Raw genomic sequence first — 20,349 nt, 5'->3', positions numbered from 1 at the left:
TATGATGCTGCTTGGCCTGCTGTGTTCATCCAGCTCTGCACCTTGTTGTCTCGGATTCTCCAGCATCTGCAGTTCCTACTATCCTTGATTAAATGTTAACTGTTTCAACTAAGCAAACATTTTACATGAGATCCAATGATTTCAATGTTAGTGTTCATTATATTTACAGAAATCTGAAGTTTAAAGAAAAATTGTATGTTCTCTTAGAGGCAAGAAAAATGTACTGCCAAAAAAATTGTTGACAATAATTTAATTGTCAATGTATATAAAAACCTGAAAGTTAGATACCAGCTCTAATCATTACGTCAAGAAACTGAATCATCATAAGTTGACGTGTGAAAACTGACTTATTTGTTTCTTTCATTGTACAAATGACCTCAAGGGTAGTTAGGGATGGGCAACAAATATTAGCATTGCCAATGACACCCCCATCCCATGACAGAATTTTAAAAATGAATAAAATCAATTAATACCTTGCTTAACCATATAATTTATAAGAAAGCAATTATCCTAATATTATCCTAACTTACTTGCATATAGATGTTAGAGATTTATAATGCACCAACAATTTTTAATCCAGGTTGAGAATCTTCTTTTAATATTATAGTTGTCTCATTTCATAATTGATATGATAACCAGATTAATACTCAGGTTATCAAGTTATAACAATGTGTGGCAAATATTAAAGAATTCATTGACTTACACTCTACCATTGTAAGAAAGTCTGAAAGAAGTTTCTCAAGAGTTAGGTCAACCTATCCTAACCATACATAGTTTCATAACTAACCTGCAAACTGTACAAGGGTCAGAACTATGCTGTGCAACCTCACAAAACAACCATTAATTTCCAAGTAAACAAATGTTACATCAGTGCATCTATACTTAACAGTTTGTGCAATGGTAATACAAATGCAAGTGAAAAATGTTACCAATGTACTCTACATTTTCCTTTTTCACAGATCACAGAGAACTACGTAGTCAGCAGCATATGTCTGAAAAGCAATAATTCTCCCCTCTTGAGGCAAGTATTGTTACAGATGTAGACACTTCATGACAAATATATAGTGATATAGATGTGGAAACATACAATGAAACACAGGATAATGATGCAGGGCCTGCAGAAGTTGGGTGTGCAAGTGATGAGTTGATTCCAAGATCAATGCGACTACTTTGCTACCAGCTTTATAAAGGACTACTTTGCAACAGGATACAGATTCTTGTAGACCTCTTTTCCAACCCTGGATTTAAATCACATGCATGGATGTGGAGAGATGTTTATTAGAGACTGTGAGGCACTTCGGGTCAAAGTAAGTCATCTAGGATCTGAGTGATCGGTGAATGGATCTGAGAAAGGGATGAAAATTTGCAGCAACAGTACAGATGTTGTGACAAGAATTGAAGGTAATGGTTAAGATTTTGCTTTCAGTGGGGAACGAATGACGTTCGCATGAGCTGCACTTAACAGCTGCCCAGACTTTTGAGGTTTTGAGTGGCAACTTATGGCCATTAGGGATCTGAAACAGTGCCTACTACAGGGGATCTCGGACCAGTCTGAGTGGGACAAAGATCCTCTCAGGAAATTGAATTGAAAAAATCTCAAACATAACTTAAATAGCAAATATAACTTAGAATATTTATATAATTATAAATTGCATACAGTAAATGAAATAGATGGAAAAAAATAAAATGAGAAGAGATAAAGGATTGAAAACTTTTATTTTAACTTTCTTCTGTTAGTAGCAGAGATTTAAACAAAATGAGATGTCAAGTAATGAGGTTTCAGACTTGTAAAAATTAATTTTCAGTACTATAGAGGTTCTTTGAAAGTAATTTAAGACTTTAATGCTGACTAAAAATCCAATCACATTTGTATGAAGAAGGCATAATTTTCCAAGTTCATTTAGTGAGCATATGTTGAATAAATACTGGAAATTCACATCACTATACATATTTCAACTCTGAATCTATCCCTAAGGTACCAGTGTCACAAAGGTTGTGGAGGAGCAGGTCAAATTGGACAACAGTTTCCAGATTTCTGCATTTTACTGTGCATATGCAGACACCTGGCATTAGTATATAATTTAATCTATATTAGCGATGAACACTGATAGAATCACCATTATTCTTACTGCAAATCCTAGACCGATGGCTTCAGTCTTATCTGTACTCAACTGAAGGAAGTTTTGACTCATCCAAGACGACATATCAGACAAGCAATCTGACAATACAGGTAGTATAAGGGTTAAGAGAGATGTTTGAGAGTGAATGTTTTGTTGCTTGATTTTTGTTTTAAACTAAGGATAATATTAACAGCAGTCTTGATGTTAAGATACACTACTTTTTATGTGATAGAGGTACATAAAGACAGTATAAGCTACAGCTCAATTAGTAATGTTTTCATTGCAATCAGAATCAGGAATTTTTCATTAAATCTCAGCCCAGGACATGAGCACAAACATCAAGGCTGACATAATTGAACCATGAAACTGAGGTTCCATCTGCCCCCTCAGGTGGACTTATAAATTGCCCTGCCATTATTACAAAGAAGATTAGAGGAGTTTTGTTCAGCTAATATTCATCTCTCAATCAACATTCCAGAAACAGATATCTGATCATTAAATGCATTGTTGCTATTTGTGTTTTAAAAATTGGCTGCCACATTTCCTATTTTACCAATTATTATTCTTTCTTTCACACATGACCAGTGGTTGTGCAAATAGGTATTAACAGAAACTTGTGCCTTGAGGAATTAATGGAAATTTAGGCATAGTTACTTAACGAAGTGCTAAGAAACTTAATTTACAATCTGACTACCTGATGAAAACTAAAATGTATTCTTAGAATTTGTTATGTTAATAGATTGGACTCTTTCTGATATTTGATAAGAACTATTAAAATACTTGCCAATTTTTCAATTGAGGTTTTTACAAATTTTTCTTGCTCCTAATTCAGAAAATTTTTACTCCAAATGGAAATCAATTCTATTGATAGTTTAGTAAGGGAAATATTCAATTACAAACAGAAATAGAAATTGCTGTAAAGGCTTTGCCAGCATCTGCGGAGAGAAATCCGAGTTAACGTTTTGGGTTCAGAGACCCTTCCTCAAAACACAAATATTCAATTATTTCTCTTTAAGCTTACACACATGGCAATACATAGCTGCCTAAGTTCATAATACCATAATTTTTCATAATCATTATGCAGAGTTACCCTATAAACTTTTCTTAATTTGATTCCGGTAAGCAAGTCATAATGTCTCTTGTTCTGCCATGATTTCATAACAATACAAATATGGTTTGCCTCATTATTTCATAATTGTCTTTAAACACAAGATCTAGACAAGAGTCAGGTTTGGTTGGGCTATGACTGTTTCCAACAAGAGAGAATCTAAACATCTCCCCTTGATGTATTGCCATCAGTGAATCCCTCATTAAGAACATCTTGGGATTACCTTGGCCAGAAACTTAATTAGATCCAGACACATGAACGTTGTGGCTACAAAGGTTGAGATACTTGTCATTCTGCAGCAAGTAACTTGTCTTTTGAATCCCCAAAGCCTGCCCAGCTGCCACAAGGCACAAGTCAGCGGTGTGATGAAATATTGTCAACTTTCTTATACGAATGCAACAACATCCAAGAAGCACAACATCATCCAAGAAAAATCACCTGGAACCCCACGTATTAACTTAAACATTGAGCTCAATTTACTGTTGGCGGTGGCTGTCCTGCTACCAAGCCTAAAGGCAAGAAGAAACCTGCTTTGGTGGTCAGTAGGACCCTGAGCTGCATTTTGTCAGTCAATCAGAGGGTTGGCAACAGGGTGGACTCAACAGTACGAACAGAAAAAGGGCCCACTACTGAGGCTGCAATGGGAGGATACACAGAAAGATACACATGTATCCTTACAACCAGATAAATGGGGTCTTCAGGCAGTGGAGCCATTCAGAAAGGCCCCAGTGAGGGCTGAGAAAGATTGGTGAGGGCATGTGGTACCTTGGTCACTGTTGTAGCCATTGCTGCCCAGAAGACTGTTCAGTGGGATCAAGGTAGCCTGAAAGATAGAGCAGATGAATACATAGCTGGAGGGATAGTCCAGGAAAGAAAAGCTTAGATTCCTAAAGCATTAGGATCATTTCTGGGGGTGGAGAACCTATACAAGTTGGCTGAATTACATCTGAACGGGAACAAAACTAATATCCTTATAAGCACAGTGTCCTTCAACAACATACAAATGATAGTTGCTGTAGCAACCCGAGTTGCAACATTGAAGTGTAGAAGCATTCCGTAGATAGATCAGAGATGTGCCATGAGGGTTCTTAAAGGCTGGTGTGTCACTATCTGTGGACATGGGTGGCCATAAGCATGCCCTGAGATATTGACCAGAGCCAGGGGTCACAGTCTAAGAATATATGGTAAACCATTTAGGACTGCGAAGAGGAGAAATTTCTTCACCAGAGTGTGGTGAGACTGTGGAAGGAAGCAGTTGAGGTCAGAACATTGTATGATTTTAAACAGGAGTTGGATATAGCACTTGGGGCGGAGGGGATCAAAGGATATTGGGGAAAAGCTGAAACAGACTGTTGAGTTGGATGATCAGCCACAATCATAATGAATGGTGGAGCAGGCTCAAGGACTGAATAGCTACCCTGTTCCAATCTTCTATATTTCTATATTGGTGTCCCGGTTTCCAACATGGAGGTTTCAACATGTTCAGAGCAAGCAGTGAGCTGAATCTACCAGGTGCTCGCTCTGATTTCCTTGTCAAGTTTTCCTGACATCTGGTTTGTTTGGCAAGTTTGATAAGATGGAAGGTGGAGTGTTAATGAGCAAGTTGCGATGCTAACAAGGCGTTTTAACAAATGTTACTCCCTGTCAAATAACAGTTTGCTGCTGCTGATGTGAATGTTACTATGCCACTTGTGAAAGTCATAACAGGTACCGCATTTTGCTCCTGATGTCAAGCTGGACCTCACTGCACTGGTTGATCGATTTTCCACACATCTCATCATAGCTCATATCGCTCAGACCCTGTAAGATTCTGCCCAAAGTCTTTATTGAGGCCTTTTTTCAACTTGTAACATTTCCTGCTTTGTTTTTGTTCCTAGAAAAAACAGATAAGCGAGCATTCGACCTGCAATGGGCAAAATGATGTACAGAAAGCTCTGTGCGGTTAAGCAAATTTGTGAAAAACAAAGAGGGAAACTGCAGTATTTTACTGAAAAAGATACCTTCCTTTGATTATCTTCAAGTTTAATTTTGATTGACATTATTTTTCCAGGATAAATTAAATCTAGCTTCCTCCCAGATAATAAAAAAACCTCCATATTATCAATAGGTTTGTTCTTGTTCTGAGATTCTTACTTTAAAACTTACAAGCTAAGGTATAATATTGCAGGTATTTCAATTGTTCACGTGATTACATCCAACCACCCCCAAAGTTTGATTGAAAAATCTGCATTAAATCCTTTTTTCTAATCCAGTCAATTAATTTAAAGCTAGTGACTTACAATGAAATACCTAAGTCTTGAACTAAATAGCCTTTCAGAACCTCAACACATAGATGCTTATAGCTCAGAAGGAGTCCATTTGGCCCATCATGTCCATGCCAGTCATTGAATTATACAATACAGAAGATGTCTTTTGGCCCGTTAAGTATTTACCTCCAAAAATATGCTACTACCTACACTAGTCCCACTTTCCCGCATTAGGCTCATAGCACTTCAAGTGTTTATCCAAGTGTTTTCTAAAAGATTGTGAGGTTTCCTGCCTCAATTTCCCTCCTGTCTGAGTGAAAAAGTTTTCCCTCAAATCACATCTAAACCTCCTGCCTTTAAAATTATGTTCCATGTATTGACCCTTCAGCTAAGGGGAGCAGCTGCTTTCCATTCATCTTGTCCATGCCTATCATAATTTATATACCTCAGCCTTCTCTGCTCCCAAAGAAACATCTTATCCACGTCCACTCTATCCAGGCCTCTTAGTATTCTGTAAGTTTCAATCAGAACCTTCCTCATCCTTCTAAACTCTATCAAGTACAGACCCAGAGTCCTCAAACGCTCCTCATATGACAAGCCCTTCATCCCCAAATCATTCTTTTAAAACTCCTCTGCACTCCCTCCAAAGTAAGCACAAACCTCCTTAGATATGGAGCCCAAAAATGCACACACTATTCCAAATACAGTCTGACCAGAGCCTTATAAGCCTCAGCAGTACATTTCTGCTCTTGTATTCTAGCCCTCTTGAAATGAATGCTAACATTGCATTTACCTTCCTGACTACCAACTGAAACTCCATGTTAACCTTAAGAGAATCCTGAACTAGGACTCCCAATTCCCTTTGTGCCTCAGCATTCCAAAGCCCTTCCCCATTTAGAAAATAGCCTACGCCTCTATTCTTCCTATAAAGTGCAAAACATCACATTTTCCCATATTGTATTCCATCTGCCACTTCTTTTCCACTCTCCTAGCCTGTCCAAGTTATGTCATCTGCAAACTTAGCAATAAGCCCCCAGTTCCTTTATCAAGATAACTATTTTTAAAGTAAATATTTCTGGTGCCAACATGCAGAACTGCACTAGTCACTGGCTGCTATCCTGAAAAAGACCCCTTTAGCCCCACTCTCTGCCTTATGCTAGTCAGTCAACCATCTACCCATGCCAGTACCTTGCCCCAAACACCATTAGCTCTGAACTTATTAGCAGCTTCCTGTGTAGCACCTTGTCAAAGGTCCTGTGGAAATTAAAATAGATCGCATCCACTGGCTCTCCTTTATCTAATTTGCTTGTTACCTCCTCCAAGAATTATAACAGATTTGTCGGGCATGACCTTTTTTTCACAGAGCCATGCTGACTCAACCTATTTTACTATACAGTATTGGTCAGCGCATTTAGTATAAGAGTTGGGATGGCATGTTGCAGCTGTACAGGATATTGGTTAGATCACCTTTGGAATACTGCATTCAGTTCAGGTTTCCCTGCTATAGGAAAGATGTTGTTATACTTGAAAGGGTGCAGACAATATTTACAAGAATGTTGCCGGGGTTGGAGGATTTGGGCTATAGGGAGAGGCTGAATAAGCTGAGGCTATTTTCCCTGAACCTGGCTGAGGATTGACCTTGCAGCATGCTGCTGTGCAGATGGACCTGTGTGTCCTTGTGCATGAATCACAAAAAGTCGGTTTGCAGGTGCAGCAGGTAATTAAGAAGGCAAATGGAATATTGTCCTTCATTGCTAGAAGAGTTGGAGTTTTAAAAATAGAGAGGCTATGCAGCATCTGTATCGGGTGCTGATGAGGCCATACTTGAAGTACTGTGTACAGTTTTGGTCTCCTTACTTGAGAAGAGATGTACTGGCACTGGAAGGGGTGCAAAGGAAGTTCACTAAGTTGATTCCAGAGTTGAGAGGGTTGGCTTATGAGGATCGATTGAGTAGACTGGGACTATATTCATTGGAATTTAGAAGAATGAGGAGTGATCTTATAGAAACATATAAAATTATGAAGGGAATAGATAGGATAGAAGCAGGGAAGTTGTTTCCACTGGCGGGTGAAACTAGAATGAGGGGGCCACAGCCTCAAAGTAAGGGGAGCAGATTTAGGACTGAGTTGAGGAGGAAATTCTTCACTCAGAGGGTTGTGAATCTGTGGAATTCCCTGCCCAGTGAAGCAGTTGAGGCTACCTTGTTGAGTGTTTTTAAGGCAAAGATAGATTTTTGAACAGGAAGGGAATTAAGGGTTATAGTGAGCAGGCAAGTAGGATCAGCCATGATCTTATTGAATGGCAGAGCAGGCTCAATGGGCCAGATGGTCTACTCATGCTTCTATTTCTTATGGTTATTATGTTCTTATAAAGGTTTATAAAATCATGAGGGGCATGGATAGGGTAAATAGGCAAAGTCTTTTCCGCAAGTTGGGGGGAGTCCAAAACTAGAGGGCATAGGTTTAAGATGAGAGAAGAATGATATAAAAGGGGCAACTTTATCATGCAGAGGGTGGTGCAAATACGGAATGAGCTGCCAGAGGAAGTGGTGGAGGCTGGTACAAGTGCAACATTTAAAAGGCATCTGGATGGGTACATGAACAAGAAGGGTGAAGAGTGATATGGGCCAAATGCTGGCAGATGAGACTAGATTTATTTATGATCTGGTTGGTATGGACGAGTTGGACAAAAGGGTCTGTTTCTGTGCTGTACAACTCTATGAATCCATGACTTCCAAGTACTCTCCTATCTCATCCTTAACAATGGACTCTAAAATCTTACCAACGACTGAGGTTAGGCTAACAAGTTTATTGTTTTCTGTCTTCTGTCTTCCTTCCTTCTTAAACAGGAGTGTTATATTAGCCATTTTCCAGTCTTCTGGGAACCTCCCTGACTCCAGTGATTACTGAAAAATCACCACCAAATCTTCTACAATCTCCTCAACCATCTTCTTCAGAACTCTGAGGTTAGACCATCTGGTCCATGTGCTAGTGAAAGTAGGAATACGAGGACAGAGCAGATGAATGCATGGCTGAGGAGCTGGGGCAGCGGGCAGGAATTGACATTTTCCGATCATTGGAATCTCTTCTGGGGTTGAAGTGACCTGTATAAGAAGGACGGGTTGCACCTGATTTTGAAGGGGGCCAATATCCTGCCAGGGAGATTTGCTAGAGCCACTTTTGGGAGGCCTTATACTAGTAAAGCGGGGGGTGGTGGTGTGGTAGTGGTGGGGGTGGGACTCAAAGTGATAGTGAGAATAGAGACAAGTCTAAGGCTGGTACAGTTGGGGAGAGAAGCAAATAGTCAGAGCAGACAAGCGCAAGGCACAGAATGAGGTACACTGATAAATTAAACTGCATTTATTTCAATGCGAGAGGCCTAACAGGTAAGGTTGATGAAGTCAGAGCATGGTTGAAAACACGGGACTGGGATACCATAGCTATTACAGAAATATGGCTCAGGAAAGGGCAGGACTGGCAACTGAATGTTCCAAGATATAGGTGCAAAGGAAGGATAGAAACAAACGGGCAACAGAGGAGAGGATTGGCATTTTTGGTTAGGGATAACATTACAGCTGTACTTAGGGAGGATATTCCTGGGACTATGTCCAATGGAGTTATTTGGGAGGAACTTAGAAATAAGAAAGGGATGATTACCTTATTGAGATTTTACTATAGGTCCCCCAATAGTCAGCAGGAAATTGAGAAGCAAATTTGTAAGGAGGTCTCAGACATCTGTATAGGGTTGTAATGTTAAGGATTTTAACTTTCCAAACATAGACTGGGACCATCATAGCATTAAGAACCTGGATGGAGAGGAATTTGTTAAGTGTGTACAAGAAAATTTGTAGTCAGTACGTGGATGTACCTACTAGAGAAGGAGCAAAACTTGACCTTCTCTTGGGAAATAAGGCAGGGCAAGTGACTGAGCTGTTAATGGGGGAGCACTTTGTGGCTAGTGATCATAATTCTATTTTTAAACTAGTGATGGGAAAGGATAGACTGGATCTAAAAGTTAAAGTTCTAAATTGGAGTAAGGCCAATTTTGATGGTATTAGACAAGAACTTTCAAAAATTGATTGCAAGATGCTATTCACAGGAAAAGGGTTGATTGGAAAGTGGGAGGCCTTGTAAACAAGATAATGAGAGTCCAGCGACAGTATGTTCCTGTTAGTGTGAAGGGCAAGGCTGGTAGGTGTAGGGAATGCTGGATGACTAGAGAAATTGAGGCTCTGGTCAAGCAAAAGAAGGAGACATATGTCAGCTATATACAGCTGGGAAGAGTCAATTCCTAGAGGAGTATAAGGAGAGTAGGAGGATACTCGAGAGGACAATCAGGAGGGCATAAAGGGACATGGGGTTAAGGAGAATCCAAAGAGATCCTACAAATACATTTAAGGACAAAAGAATAACTAGGGAGCGAATAGGGCTCCTTAAAGATCAACAAGGTCATCTGTGTGGAACCACAGGAGATGGGTGTGATACTAAACAAGTACTTCATGTCAGTATTTACTGTGGAGAAGGATAATGGAAGCTAGAGAACTTAGAGAAATAAAGAGTGATATCTTGAAAAGTGTTCATATTATAGAGGAGGTGGTGCTGGACATCTTAAAATGCACAGAGCTGGATAAATCACTGGGACCTGATCAGGTGTATCTCAGAACCTTGTGGTAAGCCAGGGAAGTCATTAATGGGCCCTCTGCCGAGATATTTGTGTCATTGATAGCCATGGGTGAGGTGCCGGAAGACTGAAGGATGGCTAATGAGGTGCCATTATTTAAGAAAAATAATAAGGTAAAGTCAAGGAGCTATAGACCAGTGAGCCCAATGTCTGTGGTGGGTAAGTTGTCGGAGGGGATTCTGAGGAACAGGATTTAGATGTTTTTGGAAATGCAAGGACTGATTAGGGATAGTCAACGAGGCTTCGTGTGTAAGAAATCGTGTTTCACTAACTTGATTGTCACTTTTTTTAAAAATTCAATGACAATTGATGAAGGCGGATTAGTGGATGTCTATACAGAGTGTCTATATGGACTTCAGAAAGGCATTTGACAAGGTTCCACATGATAGACTGGTTAGCAAGGTTAGATCACATGGAATCCAGGGAGAGCTAACCATTTGGATACAAAATTAGCTATAACATTGGCGAAAGAGGGTGGTGGTTTAGGGTTGCTTTTCCGACTGGAGGCCTGTGACCAGGAGTGTGCTGCAAAGATCAGTTCTGGGTCTACTGCTTTTCATCATTATGTAAATGATTTGGATGTGAAAATAGGAGTATGGTTAGTAAGTTTGGAGACGACAGCAACATTGGAGGTGCAGTGGACAGTGAAGAAGGTTATCTCAGGGCCTTGATCAAATGGGCCAATGGGCTGAGGAATGGCAGGTGGAGTTTAATTTAGATAAATGTGAGCTGTTGCATTTTGGTAAGGCAAATCAGGGCAGGACATATATACTGAATGGTATGGTCCTGGGGAGCATTGTCAAACCAAGAGACCTTGCGGTACAGATTCATAGTTCCTTGAAAGTGGAGTCACAGGTTAACAGGGTAGTGAAGAAGGCGTTTGATACGCTTGCCTCTATTGGTCAGTGCATTGAGTACAGGAGTTGGGATGTTATATTGCATCTGTAATTGACATTGGTTAGGCCACTTTTGGAACACTCCATTTATTCTCATCTCCCTGCTATAAGAAAGATGTTGTGAAACTTGAAAGGATTCAGAAAAGTTTTACAAGTATGTTGCCAGGGTTGGAGGTTTTGAGCTACAGGGAGAAGCTGAATAGGCTGGGGCTGTTTTCTCTGGAGTGTCGGAGGCTGAGGGTGAACTTATAGAGGTTTATAAAATCATGAGGGGCATGAATAGGGTGAAAAGCCAAGGCCGCCTTCTCAGAGTAGTGGAATGCAAAACTAGATGGCATTGGGTTAAAGTGAGAGCGAAAAGATCTAAGCGGGACTTAAGGGGCAACTTTTTTGTGCAGAAGGTGGCGCATGTATGGAATGAGCTGCCACAGAAATTGATGGAGGCTAGTACAATTGCAGCATTTAAAAGGCATCTGTATAGGTATATGAATTGGAAGGGTTTAGAGGGATATGGGCCAAATGCTGGCAAATGGGACTAGATTAATTTGGGATATTTGGTCAGCATGGATGAATTGGACCAAAGGGTCTGTTTCCATGCTGTACAACTCTATGACTCTATAGTCCAGGTGAATTATCCACCTTCAGGCCTTTCAGCTTCCCCTGCAACTTCTCCTTAGTGATGGCCACTACACTCACCTCTGCCCCTTCAAGATGAATTTCTGGTATGTTGCTGGTGTCTTCCACTGTAAAAATGATGCAAATTTGCCCGATTACTACTTCTCCAGCCTCATTTCCAGCAGTCCAATGTGCACTCTTGCCTCTCTCTTACTAATTAGATTTTTAAGAAAAACTGTTGCAATCTTCTTTTATATTACTGTCTAGCTTACTCTCATATTTCATCATCCCCATTATTTCTTTTTTAGTTATCCTCTGCTGGTTTTTAAAGGCTTCCCAATCCTCTGGCTTCCTACTGATTTATTTGCTCTTGTATCCTGCACCTCAGCTAATAACGACAAGTATCCCATATGTCATCTTAAGCACCTTGTCTTACTGCAGTGTTACCTTCAGGGATCTGTGGATATGCACACAAAGGTCTCTCTAATGTTAAGTACTTCCCAAGGTCCTATTATACATAGTGTAGTCCCTTGCCTTGTGCAATAACTCTCACTTTTCTGGATTGAATACCATTCATTACTGTTCTGCCCAGCTGTCCAATCCATCAATATCCTCCTCCAGTTTATGGCTATCCTCCTCACCATTGACTGCCCTACCAATTTTCATGTCACCAGAAAACTTCTTGAACATACCCTCTATATTTAAGTCCGAATCATTGATGTATACCACAAACAGTAAAGACCCAGCACAGAGCCGTGCAGAACTCCACTGGAAACAGACTTCTCATCACAGAAGTATCTCTGTAACACCATCCACTACTCTTGCCTCTCAGCCAATTTTGGCCAACGTAGCACTTCACCTTGGATCCCATAAGCTCTTGCCTTTTTGACTGGTTTGCCACAATGGAACTGATCATGTCAAACACATCGAATGCATCATCCACATCAACACTCCCCATTACCTCCTCAAAAAATTTGATCAAATTTATAAAATTTGACTTTCTCTTAACAAATGTATGATGACTACCCATGCTTCTCCAAGTGCAGATATTTTCTGCCACTCAGTTTTCTTTTGAATAACTTCCCCAATGCTAAATGTGAACCGACTGCCCTGTAATTTCTTGGTTTATCTCTCCCTTCGATTTTTAATAATGGGACAACATTAGCAGTCTTCCAGTTCTCTGGCACCTCACCTGTGGCTGGACAGGATTTGAAAATTACTGCCAGGACCCCTGATAGTTCTTCCCTTACCTCCCTCACGAATTTGAGATCTATCTCATCCAAGCCTTCCCTTGCCTTTTTGCACATTGTCCCCTCAGCCAGAGATACCAACCTCACCTTACTACTGTCTTGCCATGCCATTTAGTGCAGACACAAAACCAAAAGGCTTGTCATAAATTGTCAGTAGGCCTCCATCAGAGGAGTGGCCTACACTCACCGGTTCACAACAGTAAGTTAAGGGCATCCTCTAATACCTGTCCAGGCCTCATTTGAGTGGTCAGAGTCAGGATCAGCTTCACCAGGAGCTGAGTGATGGGCAGCACACCACCCATCTTGATGGTCTCTCTGCCCTATTGTGGCTGTTTTCCTCATGGAATGAGAGCACAGCGGCTATTACTGGAGATGAAGCTGACTGCCACAGCAGTTACTGGTGGTGCATGTGATGAGATGTCCCGAATGAGTGAGGAGGTAGCACAGAGGACATTCTGAGTGAGTAGTGTCATGGATTGGGGTGGATGAGAGCAATTGGAAAGATGTTAAAGGGAATACTGAGAGTGGTAGATTATGAGGCTGGTTGGGAGTGCAGTGGCAGAGATAGTGAGTGTGACATAACAGAGAGAAGATGGTTGAACATATACTAGTGGAGTGGGGGTCATTTACCTTCTTTCTACAATGCTGGGGGCATTTCTACAGACAACTGAGATTGCTTTACTGCAAATGGTAAACTTGGACCAGGCTGGAATGATCGTGGTATGCTGTTGTTGGAGGGAGGAGGAAGACCTTTGATACCAGCAACCTGTCCAGCACAACCTCCCAGACCCTGCCTGTAAAGTTGGATGTCGGTTTCTCCTTCTGCCACGTCCAGGGCAAATGTCAGTATCTGTGTGAGGCAGCTCCACACTGACAGTGCTTTTCCACATGCACAGTGGACTTTTAAAGATGGCATGGGTACCAGGGATGCCATTTAAAGCCAAGATAACTGAGGTAATGAGTTGTTTCTGGGAAAGGCACATGATAAGATGGGGCTGAAATCAGATGAGAGAGACCATAGAGGCGTGGTAGATAATTAATGAGGCGAATTTGGTTAAGATGCTTTGTAGCGACAAATCCTCTTAAAAAAAAACTTGGCACAACTTGAACTTAGCCAAAAAAAAGTAAAATTCAGCCAGAAGATATGCTGATGATGTGCTGAAACTGTATTTCCAGGACTGAGTGAACACTATGCATGCATCAGCTGCCATGTTTCACGTGGGCCCTACATCGTTGTAATGATTTACAGCGATTAGGTATACTGTATATTGCACAACTGTTAGATTATGCATTAGTAGAGGAGAAGAAGTTGCAGCCACATTCAGCAAAGATGGTGGCATACCTCATGAAACCAGTTGAACAATGGGAAAATAAAAGCAACTATGATTTTAAAAAGCATGGAAAGCAGAGTGGCTAATACTGGTTTTGCTTCTCACCTAGAACTTTACAAAATTCAAAGCAAACAGCGAATCAGTTGAAACTTTTTTTTTAAAAATCTACTGTTATGTCAGCGTCTGCATGAGCCACCTCATCCATACTCTCCACCTTATAGTAAACATCCAACCTCGCCTCCAAGCCCAGAGCCAGACAACCTTAGGAGGGTCAGTTCAACAATTGTATACCCACTGAATTTTATTCTCTGTAGTGTACTATGCAGGAAATGTTGGATGATCAGAACCTATTCAATTGACTTCCATTATAAAATTCATTCGCCTTTTTCGAATTCGTTTTTGGCTAGAAGAACAAAACGCCCGTGAATTACAGGACTTTAATTAATGTAGATCCTCCTCATAGAATGCTAAAATCCGGATCAGCAATATGTTACACTCTGAATATAGTTACTTTGTATTATAACGAGAAGCGCTTTCGAATTTGTCGCTCAGATTGGTGTATTTTAAAGGAACAGCAACAATGCATAAATCAGGACACGTAGCAATGTAACTTCTCTACCCGCCACCTAAATGGGAAAGTCCTGCCTATATCTGACGAGGAGCACAGTTTGAATAAAGTTAGTGTCAAAATATTTAAACTGGTTTTGTAGTTAACGATTAAGTAATGGTGACAGTGTGGTTCTAATATTTAATGAAAGCATTAATTTTACTATCGAAACAAACGTGTTACAAATTGTACAGTATTCGGGAATGTTTCAAACTACATTAAAAGCTTGAATACTTTCAGGTATACCGCAGCAGTGTAGCAAACAATATATTAAATGAGTAAAATAGCTCAGAACTGCATTGCAGGGCAATGGGGACATTTATTTGAATACTATCATTCTTGAAGGTTTAGCTCACCGCTTTGTAAGTCCGTTTCTGTCCGGCGTGTTTCGCCGTCTTCGCAGTCTCAGTCCCTGTTTCCACATGCGTAGAATAAATGATGTCGAAAAAGTCCTCCACCACAGCCACGCGTTTCAGAGAGATGCTTTCTTTAGCTGTGACTCCATCTCCAGTCTGTGAAAGTACATTACAACATTCACCAGCAGTAATCATTTCAGAAATATCTTGTGTATTCAACTAGTTAGTAACAGTTACCACAAAGCATGCATAGACTCGTTACACGTTTCAGATTGTGGTGGCATCGAAGTACTAGAGAAATTCGACAGCTTTGGCAACCACTGTAGAGGAAAAACTGTTAACTTTCCGACCCCAGTGACCTAGCTGTTCTCACAAAAAACTTCTCGTACTTTACGTTTTGTTTCAGATTTCCAGCATCGGCAGCTTTTTGGTTTTTTTTTAAATGTCAGATTGCAGTAAGATGGAGATAGAATGCACAAGGACCAGCAAATTTTAATCAAAAGTAAAGACATGATTTTTAAGTACCTTGATTATTGCTTATCTCATTGCGTAGCTATTTGGTGCAAGGGATGCCCTCTAATTTACTTTACACACTTCCACTGGCTGAAATTTCAAACTAGAATGGTAAAGATTTAACTTCAAATCTACTGGAACGTCGAACCAATACATTAACTCACATTTAATTTTTAAATCGTCACATTTTGTTTTCCAGTGCTACCTATACCTATGCGTTAGTTGGCTAATGCTTAATATAAATATTCTATGTTGCTTACACATAGAATGTTGGTCACATCTTCAGCGTGTGGTTTACTCAGTTTATCTCCTAATTCATTGTAGCTAAAGTTCAGTTCAGTAAAGAGTATTTCAAATGTTTCATGTGATACGTATTCGATACATAGAGTTAAATACGATGGATCAAAGCGGGAAACAGAATGTATCTTTTATTATTTTTAAATCATTTAAAAACTTACACTAATATGGACTGAAGGTGGATATCTATTTCAATGTGCTAGCGGTTCAAATTTAGCCTGAGTATATGTAAATGACACATTTTACACATGAAAACTGTCAGGCTAAGAAATAGCAGGATTGCGAATTTAACGGTTCATTAATCACATCAGTCACTATTTTTGGCTTAAACTATTTTTAATTTACACTCCTGTCCAGCAGCTTCGTGCTTAAGTATTGAACCTCAATTAATTACAGCCTGAAACAGCCTAACCAAACAACGTGTATGATCCATTTGCCATACTATAGGTAGATGTACATTTAAATAGCACTGTTTATGACCTAGATGGTTTTACAGTCAACCAAGTATGTTTGAGGTGTAGTCATTGTTTTAATGTTTTAAATAATATATTCAAATTGACCCATAAACTGGAGAAGGAACGATGGGGCCATTGAATATGAGCATTCACAAAACAGACATTAGTGTACCTTTATAAGTACTAGTTTGCCAACATTCTGTCTACCTAACTCAATGTTGTAGCTTCAAGCCATACTCCAGGATTGGGTATTCCATATATACTGACACCCAAACACAATACCCAGAGAATTCTGCATTTCCAGAGGTGTTTGTTTTAAATGAGATCAATCATGGCCTGCTGCACCAATTCAGATCCGAAGATGTATTCAAAGGAAAAGCAAGAACTATTCTCGGTGCTCTGATCAACAGCTGTGATTCAAACAAAATTACCAATTTAAGTTGGCCATCATTAATTGGCAATTCATCTTATTGTTACTGATGGGGCAGTACGGCCCATTTACCTACATATGATCAGTGCTACTATTTTCTTATAACTGTTAAGCACTTTAAGATATCATTAAAATTTTCTTTTCTTAAAAATAGAATTTATTGGTTCCGAGAAATGTTAGCAATTCAAGACAGACTACAAGTTACAAGGACAGAATTGCAAACTATAGTTTATGAAGTTGTTATAATTTGTATAGAACTCTGGTTTAGCCTCAACTGAAGTATGTCTAGTCTTGAGTGTACACCCAAGGATAAATGAAAAGGCATTAGAGAGATTCTGAAAAAATATTCATAAGAACAGTTCCAGGGATGACGGACTTCAGTTGTGTAGATAGATTGGAGAAATTGGAATGGTTTTCCTTGAAGAGAAGATTGAGAGGACATTTGATAAAGGTATTCAAAATCATGAGGGGCTCGACACAGTAGATAGGGAAAAACTGTTCACATTGGTGAAAGGTTCAAGATAAAGAGAGTGTAGGTGTGAGGTTATTACCAACAAAATCAATAGTGACATGAGGAAAACAAATTCACACAGAATAAAGTGGTTGGGACCTGGAATGCACTGCCTGAGAGTGTGGTAAGACACGTTCAATTTAGGAATCTGAGAAAGTTTGATTTTCAGCTTAAAAGAAACAATGTGCAGGACTACGGGGAGACAGCAGTGAGTAACAATAGGTGAATTGTTCCCTCAGAGACCCAGCAAGGACACTGTAGGCCAAATTACCTTCCTCTGTGCTGTAACCATTTTGTGAACAGATTAGTAAGTAGGGAACTGGAAAACCTTGACATTTTGAGATAATAAAAAAAAATAGATATACATTTAGTGGTTTTGACAATACTGTCAATATTCTGAGATAAAACAATTAAACCTATCAATGTTTCTAATAGTTAAAGATCCACAATTTAAACAAGAATTCAAGCTGCACTTGCACAAGTAACAGATTATAAATGATCTTCTTAACAAATTTTACTTCCTGCAACAGAACACTAATTTTGCCAAAATATTTATTTAGATCATCTATTGTCCAACTTGAAATATTGATTTTGTTGGGGTTTACAGAATTCGTAGTCACAAAAACACAATATTGAAACCAGCTCATTTTCAGGTGCAAACAAATAAATGCTGGAATATCAGGAACCATCACCATATTTTAAAATAATAGATTTGCTTTTTTTTATTGTGCAAATATGTCATCTAACTGCTTTAAAGGAAATAAAGAACTTTGGATGACAAGCACCATGATAGAAGTTCTCAGTAAGAAGACAGCATGCAAGAAGCCAAGATTGGGGATCCAGGAGACTAGAGAAAACAAAATGCAAAAGCAGATTCTCTCCAAGTGTCTGTATGAAAAACATAAAACAGTTCTGTATTGTTATGATTTGGGATGAAAATAAATAATATGCCAGCACATTATGATGAACAGTTCTATGTCTGTATTTGAAAATGGGAAAAGCGTGTGTCAATTTTTCCCACTACAGTATGTTGATGCACCAAATAAATCATCATTGATGATTTTGTAAAGCTCCTGCCTTGCATTTTTATTTCTACGTAATTGAAACTTCTAATACCCAATTTTGTTTTAGAAGAAAATGAAATATATTTACATAGCACAATAATATTTACTGACTTAATTTCCCTTTGAGTCTTTTAATATATTTATTTAAAACTTTTACTTTAAGGCTTTAGCATGTTTCAAAAGCATAGGCCTCACCCAGATATTACTACCAGAAAGCAGCTGGAGAGAGCTTTCAGCCATCTTATATCTGAGCATAAACATATTGCAGAATTTCCCAGAATACAATCTCCGCACCAAAAAGAGTTGACTAGTGTGATCCCAACTATAAATATTTGACAGTTTATTTGCTTCTGCCAAATGACTTTGAAAAAAAGCCAAGGTATATTTAGACAAATTAAGTATTTCTTATTAAAAATGTCATTCTCTGTTATGACCAACAGACAGCAGTATCTGCCAGAAGTATTTGTGGAATATGTGCATATTAGGATATTTTGCAAACTAGCTTATGATTTTCTGTCCAGTACTTTTAATAAGCTAAAAAGTTATATTAAATTCTTTACAATAAGAAAGTAAACACCAACCAATGACGAAAGAAGTGGCAGGGAAACCCAAAGGCAATGCTGATGGGTTAAGAAGGGTGATGATGAGTTTGTACTTAATAGTTCATAAAAGACCAACAACACTTTCAGACCCATCCTATTGGTTTCCCCCCTCACAAGTTGTTAGACTTGTCATCCAATATTGTTTGATTCTAGAAAGCCTTAATACAGCTAGATTGTTTGCTCCACAATGCTCCAGTGCTCCCTCCTCAATTACCATTGAGTCACAGAATTCCTGCCCTGCGGAAGCAGGCCGTTTGGCCCATCAAGTCTACACTGACCCTCCAAACAGCATGCCATGCAGACCCAGCCCTCCAACCCTATCCTGGTAACCTTGCATTTCTATCTAGCCTGTGCATCCCTGGACACTATAGGCACTCAGCGTGGCCAATTCACCTAACCTATGCAACTTTGGACTGTGGGAGGAAACCAGGGCACCCAGAGGAAACCCACCAGACAAAGTAGAATGTGCAAACTCCACTCAGACAGTCACACGAGGCTGGAATTGAACCTGGGACCCTGGTGCTATGAGGCTTAGTGCTAACCACTAAGCAATTGTGCTGTCAAATCATGCTGAACCTTGACGCCCACTTCCAAATCCATGAATTCTCCCTCAATAATCACAAAACCCAATAGTCACACTTGAGTTGTATCCTAATCCCAGGATCATCACCAGTGTTCACCTCACGAGTTTCCCTTCACAATGCTACCAAATCACAGGATACCCTCCCAGTGGCCTTATCTCAAAACCTGCACCAGATGGATTTCAGTGGTTCAAGAAGGCAGCTCACCACCACCTTCTCAAGGGCTGTTTGAGATGGGCAACAAATGTTTGCCCAGCCAGGAAAGCCTACATCTCCTAAATTAATTTTCAACTTTAACTTGTAAGTGGTATCAGCATTTAATAAACACAACAAAATTGTCATTAAAAACAGCAGTTAATTCTGTGATTGATAAAATTAACAAATTATAATAATTTATTGACACACAGTCAAGGGTGAGATAGGCATTGTGTTGTAACTGAGGAATCTGGGGACTTCTAGATCCACAGGTAACCCAAGGCAAAAATAACTGTAACAAACAGGGTGACATGGTGGCTCAGTGGTTAGCACTGCTGCCTCACAGCACCAGGGACCAAGGTTCAATTCCACCCTCAGGTGACCATCTGTGTGGAGTTTACACATTCTCCCTGTGTCTGCGTCAGTTTCCTCCCACAGTCCAAAGATGTGTAGGCTAGGTGGGCTGGCTGTGCTAAATTGCCCATAGCATT

The 20,349-nt window shown here is 39.7% G+C and overlaps 1 protein-coding gene across 1 annotated transcript in view; it reads right to left on the bottom strand.

Annotated features, from left to right (window-relative positions):
• The window catches only part of LOC109913749 (nucleolar protein 4-like), a 123,259-nt gene that overhangs the window by 98,082 nt on the left and 4,828 nt on the right, over positions 1–20,349 (bottom strand). Inside the window, exon 3 of the mRNA XM_048608561.1 lies at positions 15,211–15,366. Coding sequence (XP_048464518.1) covers positions 15,211–15,366 — 156 coding nt within the window. The remainder of the gene's footprint in view (positions 1–15,210; positions 15,367–20,349) is intronic.

The sequence above is a fragment of the Rhincodon typus genome, chromosome 19 (genome assembly GCF_021869965.1).
Source record: "Rhincodon typus isolate 14 chromosome 19, sRhiTyp1.1, whole genome shotgun sequence".
Taxonomy (NCBI): domain Eukaryota; kingdom Metazoa; phylum Chordata; class Chondrichthyes; order Orectolobiformes; family Rhincodontidae; genus Rhincodon; species Rhincodon typus.
The sequence above is the reverse complement of the archived record's forward strand: the minus strand, read 5'-3'. Positions and strand labels throughout refer to the sequence as shown.